The sequence below is a fragment of the Tachyglossus aculeatus genome, chromosome 3 (assembly GCF_015852505.1).
Source record: "Tachyglossus aculeatus isolate mTacAcu1 chromosome 3, mTacAcu1.pri, whole genome shotgun sequence".
In the NCBI taxonomy this organism is placed as follows: Eukaryota; Metazoa; Chordata; class Mammalia; order Monotremata; family Tachyglossidae; genus Tachyglossus; species Tachyglossus aculeatus.
The window spans coordinates 60863698-60876982 of NC_052068.1; the positions used below are offsets into that span (position 1 = coordinate 60863698).

General features: G+C 49.1%; 1 protein-coding gene across 3 annotated transcripts in view; it reads left to right on the forward strand.

Moving 5' to 3' along the window:
* The first annotated feature begins 5991 nt into the window (after positions 1–5991).
* CCDC152 (coiled-coil domain containing 152) overlaps positions 5992–13285 on the forward strand; it is a 36942-nt gene continuing 29648 nt past the window's right edge. Inside the window, exons 1-2 of one of the 3 annotated variants that reach the window (XM_038744262.1) lie at positions 5992–6073; positions 9588–9678. In XM_038744262.1, coding sequence (XP_038600190.1) covers positions 6036–6073; positions 9588–9678 — 129 coding nt within the window. In that variant the 5' untranslated portion in view covers positions 5992–6035. Of the gene's footprint in view, positions 6074–8974; positions 9042–9102; positions 9198–9587; positions 9679–13285 lie in introns of those variants that run through there. The other 2 variants (XM_038744263.1, XM_038744264.1) reach the window with 2 other exon arrangements.

Sequence of the window (13285 nt, forward strand, 5' to 3'; positions counted from 1 at the left end):
CTCCAAGAGGCCTTCCCAGACTAAGCCCCACCTTTCTTCATCTCTCACTCCCTTCTGCATCACCCTGATTTGTTCCCTTTGCTCTTCCCACCCCCCCAGCCCCACAGCACCTATATACATATCTGTAATTTTATTTATCTGTATTCATATCTGTCTCCCCACCTCTAGACCATAAGCTCGTTTTGGGCGGGGATTGTTCTAGTCTACTCTCCCGAGTGCTTAGTACAGTACTCTGCATACAGTAAGCATTCAGTAAGTACAATTGAATGAACAGATGGGGTAAATACAAGTTAATCAGGTCAGACACCATCTCTGTTCCCGCCAGGAATCGCAATCTAAAGGGGAGAGTGAACAGGTCTTGTAACCCCATTTGACAGATCAGGAAATTGAGGCTCAGAGAAGTCAAGTGAGTTGCCCAAGGTTTCACAGCAGAAAAGTAGCAGAGCTGAGATTAGAACCCAAGTCCCCTGACTTCCAGGCCTGGGCTCTTTCCAATACTTCCCCTTTCCCCACCTCTTTCCTCTTCCCCTCTGCCTATTGCAGTAAAATTCTTTGCAACAAAACTCGAAAGGCCTGTTAGGTTGCAGGCGGAGGGGAAACCTGGTGACCCGGGAGGTCTTTTAAAGGTGGGTTTGGCCCCCAATGGATTGGCAGAATTCTGTGAAGAGTGTGTTATGGAGATGGCAATGTCGATCTATCAATCAGTGGCATTTATTGAGTACTTACTTTCATTCATTCATTCATTCAATCGTATTTATTGAGCACTTACTGTGTGCAGAGCACTGTACTAAGTGCTTGGGAAGTACAGATTGGCAACGTATAGAGACGGTCCCTACCCAACAGTGGGCTCACAGTCTAGAAGGGGGAGACAAACAACAAAACAAAGCATGTGGACAGGTGTCAAGTCATCAGAATAAAGAGAAGTAAAGCTAGACGCACATCATTGACGAAATAGAATAGTAAATATGTACAAGTAAAATAAATAGAGTAATAAATCTGTACAAACATACATACAGGTGCTGTGGGGAAGGGAAGGAGGTAGGCTTACTGTGTGCAGAGGGAGAGAACAATAGAACAGAGGTGGTAGACACGTTCTCTGCCCTCAACAAGCTTACAGTCTAGAGGAGCAGAAGGGCATTAATAGACATAAATGAATCACGGATATGTACATAAGTGCTGAGGGAAGTGTGAATAAGAATGCAAGTCCAAGTGCAAGGAAGATGCAGAAGGGAATGGGAGAAGAGGAATGAGGGCTGAGTCCTCTTGGAGGAGACGTGTTTTTAATAAAAATCTCTCGAAGAAAGGCTTTCCCCACATTACCATCAAAAGGCAGAAGAATCAGTACTTTCTTTGCATCATCAGAAGAGGAATATCCTTTGAGAAAGTGTCCCCGCACATTACCGTCTAAAGATAGGAGGAATTTGCTCAGCCTGCAGGACTTTTTGATAGACTGGGAAATAAAGGGAGGAGTAGACAAAGCACAGGTCTGAGAGTCTAGCTCTCTTCCTCCTTTCAAAGCCCTACTGCAAGCTCACCTCCTCCAAGAGGCCTTCCCAGACTGAGCCCCCTTTTCCTCTCCTCCTCCCCATCCCCCCGCCCTACCTCCTTCCCCTCCCCACAGCACCTGTATATATGTTTGTACAGACTTATTACTCTATTTATTTTACTTGTACCTATTTACTATTCTATTTATTTTGTTAATGAGGTGCATCTAGCTTTAATTCTATTTGTTCTGTCGACTTGACACCTGCCCACACGTTTTGTTTCGTTGTCTGTCTCCCCCTTCTAGGGACCATCTCTATCTCCCCCTTCTAGGGACCGTCTCTATATGTTGCCAACTTGTACTTCTCAAGTGCTTAGTACAGTGCTCTGCACACAGTAAGCGCTCAATAAATACGATTGAATGAATGAATGAATGAGTCGGAAGGACCTGGGTTCCAGGCCTGGCTCGGCCACCTGTCCGCTGCGTGACCCTGGGCAAGTCATTTCACTTCTCTGGGCCTCAGTTCCCTCACCTGTCAAATGGGGATGATGACTGTGAGCCCCACGTGGGACGTGGACCATGTTCAAATTGATTACCGTGTATCCACCCCACTGTTTAGAAGAGTGTCTGGCACATAGTAAGCGCTTAACAAATACCCCTGGCTTTCCCTGGGCCCCAGGATTGTGGGGGTCGTGGGCTAGCCATGCCCTGGTCACTGGTCCCCAGTTGTGACCCCCACCCCAGGCACACCAGTAGGTTGGACTGCATCCCCATCAGGCCCTGGCTTACTTCACGTCCTGCCTGTGGATTGCCCCGTTCACTGCTTCATATCGCTGTCGGCTGGGGAGACCGTACTGCCATCCACAGTGCAACCCAGAGGTGAGAGCTGTCCCTTCAAAATAATAATAATAATGATAATGGTATTTTTAAGCATTTACTATGTGCCAGACACTGTACTGAGCGCTGGGGTAAATAATAATAATAATAATAATGGCATTTATTAAGTGCTTAGTATATGCAAAGCACTGTTCTAAGCACTGGGGAGGTTGCAAGGTGATCAGGTTGATCCCATGGGGGGCTAACAGTCTTAATCGTGAGCCCACTGTTGGGTAGGGACTGTCTCTATATGTTGCCATCTTGTACTTCCCAAGTGCTTAGTACAGTGCTCTGCACACTGTAAGCGCTCAATAAATGCGATTGATTGATTCCCATTTTACAGATGAGGTAACTGAGGCCCAGAGAAGTGAAGTGACTTGCCCAAAGTCACACAGCTGACAATTGGCGGAGCCGGGATTTGAACCCATGACCTCTGACTCCAAAGCCCGGGCTCTTTCCACTGAGCCACGCTGCTTCTCATACAAGCTGCTTCTCATACGAGATACAAGCAAAGCGAGCTGGACACAGTCCCTGTCGCACTTGGGACTCACGGTCTTAATCCCCATTTTACAGATGAGGGACCTGAGGCCCTGAGAAGTGAAGTGAGTTGCCCAAGGTCACAGAGCAGACAGGTGACAGAGAGGGAATAATAATAATTGTATTTATTAAGCGCTTAGTGTGTGTCAGGCACTGAACTAAGCACTGAGGTGGATGCAAGTAAATCAGGTTGGACACAGTCCCTGTCCCACATGGGGCTCACCATCTCAATCCCCATTTTACAGATGAGGTAACTGAGGCACAGAGAAGTTAAGTGATTTACCCAAGGTCACACAGCAGACAAGTGGCAGAGCCGAGATTAAAACCTATGACCTTCTGACTCCCAGGATCGCGCTCTATCCACTAGGCCAAGCTGCTGAATCTGGTCCTCATCTCCAAAGATCTCAATCTGCTTTACAGGAATTATTAAACTTCCACCATCCTGAGATGGAGGTGAAAAATGTGCAAATATTATGCCCACTCTCCAGGTGAGAAAAACCACAGGACAGAATGTTAATTACCTTCATCATCATCATCATCAATCGTATTTATTGAGCGCTTACTGTGTGCAGAGCACTGTACTAAGCGCTTGGGAAGTACAAGTTGGCAACGTATAGAGACAGTCCCTACCCAACAGTGGGCTCACAGTCTAAAAGGGGGAGACAGAGAACAAAACCAAACATACTAACAAAATAAAATAAATAGAATAGATATGTACACGTAAAATAAATAAATAAATAGAGTAACAAATATGCACAAACATATGTACATATATACAGGTGCTGTGGGGATCAAGATTACCTTGATCTCACAATCAGTAAGAGAGACTTCAATTTGGTGTACTCCTGGAGAGAGACAGTGTAGAGAAAATGGACTATTAGATGAGCAATTTAATAGTCTCCAGGTCTCCACTCTCTCCCACTACCAGTCCTACTGGATCTACAGAAAATGAGCAATTTTCCTTATATAAGCTGTGTCAGAAATGTAATTCACAGGCTTCTGCTTCGTTTTTCTGATTCCTCATTATGAACCATTTTGAAATAGCATTTAGTTGATTCATCACATTCCCACATAGTAGTCCTTCACTTTCTTCCTCCGAGGAGTAGAACAAAAATATTTCATCTTTACCAGAGAAAATTCCTGGGGACCGTATCATAAAAGACATTATGCGCTTATTGAGCAAAACAAATCTAGAGGGTGACGTAATTAAGAGACTTTCTCTTAAGGGGTAATGGAGCCAATTACCCAGACAGAACAGCTGGGTCATGGGATTTCATTTGCTGTTTCGAAATCCATTCAAGTCAATAAGGTTTGGGGAGTGAACAGTGTAACTGTTGGGGTTCTGGCACTGTCAATTAAATATTAATAATAATAATAGTATTTGTTAAGCGCTTACTATGTGCCAAGCACTGTTCTAAGCTCTGGGGGGGATACAAGGTAATCAGGTTGTCCCACGTGGGGCTCACAGTCTTAATCCCCATTTTACAGATGAGGTCACTGAGGCACAGAGAAGTTAAGTGACTTGGCCAAAGTCACACAGCTGACAATTGGCGGAGCCGGGATTAGAACCCATGACCTCTGACTCCCAAGCCTGGGCTCTTTCCATTAAGCCACGCTGCTTCTCATGTATATGTACATTGTTCTGTAGACGGTAAGCTTCTTTTTGATGGTATTTGCTAAGTGCACACTTCTAAATGCTGGGGTAGGGGCAAGTCAATCATGTGGGACACAGTCCGTCACACTGTGAAGCAGCGTGGCTCAGTGGAAGGAGCCCGGGCTTTGGAGTCAGAGGTCATGGGTTCAAATCCCGACTCTGCCACTTGTCAGCTGTGTAACTTTGGGTGTCACTTTACTTCACTGAGCCTCAGTTACCTCATCTGTAAAATGGGGGGTTAAGACTGTGAGCCCCTCATGGGACAACTTGCTCACTTTGTAACCTCCCCAGCGCTTGGAACAGTGCTTTGCACATAGTAAGTGCTTAGTAAATGCCATCATTATTATTATTATTAATAATAATAATAAATATGAATGGATGGATGGATGAATGAATGGATGGATGGATACCTCCTTCCCCTCCCCACAGCACCTGTATATATGTATATATGTTTGTAAGTATTTATTACTCTATTTATTTATTTTGTTTGTACATATTTATTCTATTTATTTTATTTTGTTAATATGTTTTGTTTTGTTGTCTGCCTCCCCCTTCTAGACTGTGAGCCCGCTGTTGGGTAGGGACCGTCTCTCTACGTTGCCAACTTGTACTTCCCCAGTGCTTAGTACGGTGCTCTGCACACAGTCAGCGCTCAATAAATACGATTGAATGAATGAATGAATAGTAAGTGCTTAATAAATGCCATCATGATTATTATTATTAATAAATATGAATGGATGGATGGTTGGATGGATGGATGGATGGAGAAGCAGCGTGGCTCAGTGGAAAGAGCCCGGGCTTTAGAGTCAGAGGTCATGGGTTCAAATCCTGGCTCCGCCAAGTGTCAGCTGTGTGACTCTGGGCAAGTCACTTCACTTCTCTGTGCCTCAGTACCCTCATCTGTAAAATGGGGATTAAGATTGTGAGCCCCCCGCCGTGGGACAACCTGATCACCTTGTATCCTACCCAGCGCTTAGAATAGTGGTTTGCACATGGTAAGCGCTTAACAAATTTATTATGTTGCTTGGCTACATATATATATATATATATATATATATATACATTATATAATATGGCTTCTCTATATGTTGCCAACTTGTACTTCCCAAGCGCTTAGGACAGTGCTCTGCACACATGTGCACACACATTATTATTATATGTGTTATTATAATAATAATAATAATGATGATGGCATTTACTAAGCACTTACTAGGTGCAAAGCACTGTTCCAAGCGCTCAATAAATACGATTGAATGAATGAATGAACAAATACCATTATTATTATTATTATTATTATTATTATTATTATGGATGGATGATTGAATGAATGAATGGACGGATGAATGATGGTCAGTGGGGAACAGGCCGGGGGGTGCTTGAAGTTTCGGGCCGGGGCCGCTAGGGGGCGTGGGAGGCGGGGCCGGCTGGGCACCGCGGGCTCCTGAGGCCTAGCGGACCGAGGCGCCCAGCAATGCCCGCCGCCCAATGCCCACCGCCCAGTGCCCACTGCCACCCACAGAAAGGTGGGCCCGGTGCCAGGCGGCGGGGGTGCGGAGCGGAAAGGGAGGACGAGCCATTCCGAGGCTCCGGGGGGCAGGCTGAGGGGAAGGGAAAGGAAAGGACGCTGAGGCTCATGGGAAGAGGCTGAGGGGAAGGGGCAGGGCAGGACGCCGAGGCCAGGGGGAGGCCGAGGGGAAGGGGAAAAGGACACTGAGGTGACTGGGGGGAAGGGAAAGGACGCTGAGGCCAGGCGGAGGCTGAGGGGAAGGGAAAGGACGCTGAGGTGAGGGAGAGGCTGAGGGGAAGGGAAAGGACGCTGAGGTGAGGGAGGGGCCGAGGGGCAGGGAAAGGACGCTGAGGTGAGGGAGAGGCCGAGGGGAAGGGAAAGGGGGCTGAGGTGAGGGAGAGGCCGAGGGGAAGGGAAAGGACGTTGGGACAAGGAGGAAGCTCAGGGGAAGGGAGAGGGAAGTTTCTGAGGGGAAGGGGAAGTACGCTGAGACCAGGGGGAGGCTGAGGGGAAGGGAAATGACACTGAGGCCAGGGGGAGGCTGAGTGGAAGGGAAAGGACACTGAGGCCAGGCGGAGGCTGAGGGGAAGAGGAGGAAGAGGCTGAGGGGAAGGAAAGGACGCTGAGGTGAGGGAGAGGCTGAGGGGAAGGGAAAGGACGGTGAGGTGAGGGAGAGGCTGAGGGGAAGGGAAAGGACGCTGAGGTGAGGGAGAGGCTGAGGGGAAGGGAAAGGACGCTGAGGTGAGGGAGGGGCTGAGGGGAAGGGAAAGGAAGCTGAGGTGAGGGAGGGGCTGAGGGGAAGGGAAAGGAAGCTGAGGTGAGGGAGGGGCTGAGGGGAAGGGAAAGGACGCTGAGGTGAGGGAGGGGCTGAGGGGAAGGGAAAGGACGCTGAGGTGAGGGAGGGGCTGAGGGGAAGGGAAAGGAAGCTGAGGTGAGGGAGAGGCTGAGGGGAAGAGAAGGGACTGTGGGGCAAGGAGGAAGCTCAGGGGAAGAGAGAGGGAAGTGGCTGAGGGGAAGGGGAAGGATGCTGAGGCCAGGGGGAGGCTGAGGGGAAGGAAAATGACACTGAGGCCAGGGGGAGGCTGAGAGGAAGGGAAAAAGGGCACTGAGGTGAGGGGGAAGAGAGAGGGGAGAGGCTGAGGGGAAGGGAAAGGACACTGAGGCCAGGCGGAGGCTGAGGGGAAGAGGAGGAAGAGGCTGAGGGGAAGGATGCTGAGGCAAAGAGGAAGAGAGAGGGAAGAGGCTGCGGGGAAGGGAAAGGACGCTGAGGCGAGGGAGAGGCTGAGGGGAAGAGAAAGGACGTTGGGGCAAGGAGGAAGCTCAGGGGAAGAGAGAGGGAAGTGGCTGAGGGGAAGGGGAAGGACGCTGAGGCCAGGGGGAGGCTGAGGGGAAGGGAAATGACACTGAGGCCAGGGGGAGGCTGAGGGGAAGGGAAAGGATGCTGAGGTGAGGGGGAGGCTGAGGGGAAGGGAAAGGACAGTGAGGTGAGGAGGAGGCTCGGGAAGAGAGAGGGAAGAGACTGAAGGGAAGGGCAAGGACACAGGTGAAGGGGAAGAAAGAGGGAAGAGGCTGAGGGGAAGGGAGAGGACGCTGAGGTGATGGGGAGGCTCAGGAAGAGAGAGGGAAGAGGCTGAGAGGAAGGGAAAGGACGCTGAGGCCAGGGGGAAGAGAGAGGGAAGAGGCTGAGGGAGAGGCCAAGGAGAAAGCGGAGGGCACTGGGGCGAGGGTGGGGCTTAGGGGAAGGGAAGGAGAGAGGCCAAGGGAGAGGAGTCAAGGCTAGGGGAAGGCTGAAGGGAAGGAGACGGGGTGCTGAAGAGAGGGGAAAGCTGAAGGGAAGAAGCAGCACTGAAGCGAAGGTGAGGCTGAATAGGAAGCCGAGTGGAAAGCAGGGGGCACTGGGGCAAGGGGGAGGCTGAGGAGAAGAAAAGGAGAGGGGAGAGGAGTCGAGGTTAGGAGAAGGCTGAAGGGAAGGAGAAGGAGTGCTGAAGGGAAGAGGCTGAGGGGGAGGCCGAGGGGAAAGCAGGGGGCACTGAGGCGGGGGGTGGGGGGGGCTGAGGGGAAGGGAAGGAGAGAGGCCAAGGGAGAGGAGAGAGGAGTCAAGGGGAAGGCTGAAGGGAAGGATAAGGGGTGCTGAAGTGGCAGGGAGGCTGAAGGGAAGGGGAAAGGCCAAGGGGAAAGCAGGGGGTGCTGAGGGGAAGGAAAGGAGAGAGGGAGAGGAGTCGAGGTTAGGGGAAGGCTGAAGGGAAGGAGAAAGGATGCTAAAGCAAAAAGGTGAGGCTGAAGGGAAGAGGCCGAGGGGAAAGCAGGGGGCACTGAGGCAACGGGAAGGCTGAGGGAGAGGGGAGAGGACTCAAGATTAGGAGAAGGCTGAAGGGAAGAAGGGGCGCTGAAGCAAGGGGGAAGATGAAAGGAAGGAGAAGGGGTGCTGAAGCAAGGGGGAGACTGGAGGGAAGGGAAAAGATCAAGGGGAAAGCAGGGGGGCACTGAGGCAAAGGGGAGGCTGAGAGGAAGGGAAGGAGAGAGGCCAAGGGAGAGGAGTCGAGAGTAGGGGAAGGCCGAAGGGAGGTAGAAGAGGCGCTGAAGCAAGGGGGAGGCTGAAGGGAAGGGGCTGAGTGGGAGGCCGAGGGGAAACCAGGGGGCACTGAGGAGAAGAAGAGGCTGAGAGGAAGAGAAGGAAAGAGGGAGAGGGGAGAGGAATCAAGGTTAGGGGAAAGCTGAAGGGAAGAAGAAGGGGCGCTGAAGAGAGGGGGTGCTAAGGTGAGGGGGAGGCTGAGGGGAAAGCTAGGGAAGAGGGTGAGGGAAAGGGAAGGGGAGTGGGGCTGACAGGAGGGGTAGTTAAGGGGAGGGGAGGCTGAGGGAAGGGACAGAGAGGCTGAGGGGAGGGATCAGCTGCCTGGGGGAGTTGCTGGGACTCTCCCACGGGCATGAGATCTGAGCTGCACGTTAAGAATGGAGGACATCAGTCTGCCCCAACCTTTCCCCAGGTGACCTTGGATGCACACGCCATCCCCCTGCGCCTGGCCACCCGGGGTACACGTCCCTCCTTGGGTGCCCGAGCAGGCAGGTTCCGTGCCCCGTCATCGAGTTAACGGTGGTTTAGATCGAAGTTCATCTGATGAGGCACAGTCCCTATCTATGAGGTAGGGAGAACTGGTATCTTGTCCCTGTTTTCCAGATGAGGAAACTGAGGCACAGATGAGTTTAAGTGACTTGTCCAAGGTCACCCAGCAGACCAAAGATGTTGCTGGGGATACCTACCACTTTGGTCTGGTGACTCCCAGGCAAAGCACTTTTCATGCAGCTATTTCTGAGGGACTGCTTCGAACAAATGCGGCACAAACTAGAAGCAAGAGGGTGGTCCTGACTTCCCTACATTCTGCTTACGTAGTTCTGCAGGCCCAAAGTTCAATACCCTTTAAAGGCAGAAAGGGCAGGGCAGAGAACAAGGCTTTTGCAGCCTTTGGGAATAACAAATTCTGAAGCCACCATATCCATTTTTTTTCATTTGTGAGCCTTTGTTCATTTTCCAGAGCCATGAGTGACCTCGGGCATGCAGGCCTGGAGAGCAGACACCAAGTGGACCTGGACAAACTGATAGATGAGTTTTCTGAGATTGAAAAGGTAAAACCAACCTGTGGGGCTAACAGGTGCTTTTCCAGCACATGTGACATTTGTCCTGATCATGGGTCATTTGATTGTGAGTCATTACAATCCACTGAGGTCAGGGAAAGCATGTTGGTTTTTCATGATGTAATTTCCCACATAGTACAGCAGCCTACAATCAGTAGATGTGCACTAAATACCACTGGTTGATTGAACGGAGAGAAAAATGGAAGGCAAGCAACACCTGTCTACATGTTTTGTTGTCTGTCTCCCCCTTCTAGACTGTGAGCCCGTTGTTGGGTAGGGACCGTCTCTATATGTTGCCGACTTGTACTTCCCAAGCGCTTAGTCCAGTGCTCTGCACACAGTAAGCGCTCAATAAATACGATTGAATGAATGAACAAGTCTGAAGGAGAGGCAGAGCTGCATCTGTCAGCAGCAGGGCCCTCTCTTTGTTTCTCCTTCCCCTTGGTAATTTCCAGTCTCCTTTTCCGGCAGCAGACGGCTAAGGTACAAAGGAGCAGTGCTCTAGCCTGGGGGAAGAAGAGTTACAGCTTAAAGGCCCTGACTAATTCTCACTTCATATCAGTTTTTCCCCCAGTGCTTAGCATAATGCTTTGCTCCCTGTTCTGCTATTACTAGTGCCCTTGCAATAGTGGTTGGGAGAGGACACGGGCTCCTGTGAGCAGAGGGATTCCCCCACTGGGTTCTGGAGCAGCTCACAGATGTCGATGTGGTTCCATTCATATGTGATTCTTTCGTTTTAAGGGGTTGCAGTGAAATAATGGAAATAGCTAAGGGTGTTAGGTGGTATTTCTGTAGGCCACCCCACAGCACACCACCACACAGCAGCTCAGAAGTTTCACTGGGAGCCAGGGTCTGAGGAAGCAGCTGTGGAAGAGGGCACCGTTTTTTTCTTTGTTTGTTTTTTACAGGTTTTGGTAAGCACTTACTATGTGTCAAGCACTGTTCTCACCACTGAGGTAGATAGAGCGTGAAGCAGAGAAGCAGCATGGCTCAGTGGAAAGAGCGCAGACTTGGGAGTCAGAGGTCATGGGTTCTAATCCCGGCTCCGCCACTAGTCAGCTGTGTGACTTTGGGCAAGTCACTTAACTTCTCTGTGCCCTCAGTCTCCTCATCTGTAAAATGGGGATTAAGACTGTGAGCCCCATGGGGGGCAACGTTGATTACCTTGTATCCTCCCCAGCGCTTAGAACAGTGCTTGGCACATAGCAAGCGCTTAATACCAACATAATTATTATTATTATACAAGTGAATGAGGCCAAATGCAATCCCTGACCCACTTAGGGCTCACAGTCAAGTAGGAGGGAGAACAGGTATTGAATCCCCATTTTGCATTTGAGGAAACTGAGGCCCAGAGAAGTCGAGTGACTTATCCAAGGTTGTACAGCAAGCAGGAGGCAGAGCCCAGGGTTAGAACTCAGGTCCTCTGTCTCCAGGGCCAAGCTTTATCCACTAGGCCAGGCTACTTCACAACTGGAAATCTCTGCTAGTCGCCACGGAAGTGACTTTTACTGTTTCGAACTCTGCCATGGTCAAGCAGCAAAGGTACAGTATAGGTTAGGATACCTGTTCTCCCTCCTACTTCGACTGTGAGTCCCATCTGGGACAAGGACTGCGTCCAGCCTGATGAACTCGTATTTACCCCAGTACCTGGAACACTACTCGACACATACTAAGCACTTAATTAAATATCATTATTATTATTACCAATAATCATCATATGAAGTGGAGTATAGGGAGAGGAGAAAAGAGAGGCAAAACCAAAGGAAGCAGGGCCCAGAGAGATGAAGGGGAAGGATATAAACTCACAAGTCTGGAATCTGAATGAATTTAAGTAGGGCTAGCATAAAAGCAGGCAGAAGACCAATGAGAAGTCCTGTAAAATCAGTCTTCTCCCTGCCTTAATTGGTTCTCTTTTCTTTCCCACCCCTTTCTCTCTTTCCTCCCCACTGTTTTTCTCCTTACAGTGTGCTTTAGTGGAAAGTGGGTGCATTTGGGAGCCAGGAGGCCTGAACTCTAGTCCTGGCTCCTCCACTAGCCTGCTGTGTGACCTCAGACAATTCACTTAACCTTTCTGTGCCTCAGTTTCCTCATCCATAAAATGAGGGTAAATTTCTTAATGGTATTTGTTAAGCTTTTACTAGTACACTGTACTAAATGCTGGGGTAGACACAAGGCAGTTGAATTGGACACAATCCCTGTCCCACATAGGGCTCACAGTCCTAACTGTCATTTTTACAGATGACGAAACTAAGGCTCAAGGAAGAGAAGTGATTTGCCCAAAGTCACCCAGCAGACAAGTGGCGAAGTCAGGATTAGAACCCAGGTCCTCTTGACTCTCAGCCCCTTGATCTTTCCAATAGGCTTCTCAGTACCTGTCTCTCCTCTCCTCACAGAGATGTGGTGAGGACAAAAAGAGCTACATTTAGTTTTGCTGTAACATGTTTATATGGTGCATTTTGGCTGGAACAGTGTTGGGGAATCAGGGAACATTTTTATGACAAGGTGAAACAACGGACTCAGTGTCAGAAGAAGCAGTTGGCACATAAACATGGCATTGAACACTGAGTACCACAACCTGAACTTTCCTTAATGCAGGGTTTTGCAAGAACATCACGCCATCTCATAGGAGAACTCAGTGTAATATGAAAGGAAAATAAGATCTCTGCACAAATATGAATTGGTAATAACCTCTCAGGATTTCATATATACCAGTTTTTCACCTCTCCTCCCTTTCCTTCATCCCTCCTCCCGCATCATTGATGTCGTTTTTTTTTTTTTTTTAGGCCAACGTGAAAATTTGGGTTAGGGGCGGCAATCTCAGTGAGTTAAGCTCAAGACACGAGTTTGTGTTCTCACAATGTGCACAGCTCTTTTATTTTCCAAAGCACCTTCCCATCAGTTCTCCTTACTCCTGCTTCAACATGCATTTTCACAGCCCTTACTGGCTAGAGTGTTGTTAGGGGATAGGGAATTTTCATCTAATCGCCCATGCCAGTTTGGATGCAACCCACCATGGTGTCAGAAGGAATTCATTCATTCAATCGTATTTATTGGGTGCTTACTGTGTGCAAAGCACTGTACTAAGTGACTGGTGTGTGCTTCTGGAAAACAGAGAGAGTTTTCTGTAACCTGGGGCTTTGTAAGAACGCAGCCACTGGGTTATAGGAAAACGGAGTGTAGCTCATGTCTTCACAATATTATTAGCATTATTATTGTTATTGTTATTATATTTAAGTGCTGACTATTCTAAGCGCTGGGGTAGACACAAGTTAATCAGGCTGGACATAGTCCCTGTAGCCCTCTATTCTATCAGCTCATCATGGACAGGGAATGTGTCTTCCAACTCTGTTGTACTCTCCCATGTGCTTAGTACAGTGTTCTGCACACAGTAAGCACCCAATAAATACCATTGATAGATTAATGGGTTTATTAATGGCACTCACAGTTTAAGTAGGAGGAAGAACAGGTATTAAACAGATATTTCAGAACATCCGCGAGATAAGGATTATCTTCTCCATTTTACAGAGGATGAAAAATAGGCCCTGAAAGGTTAAGTGGCTTGCTTAAGGTCACACATTAATGGCAGAGCTTTAAAGGA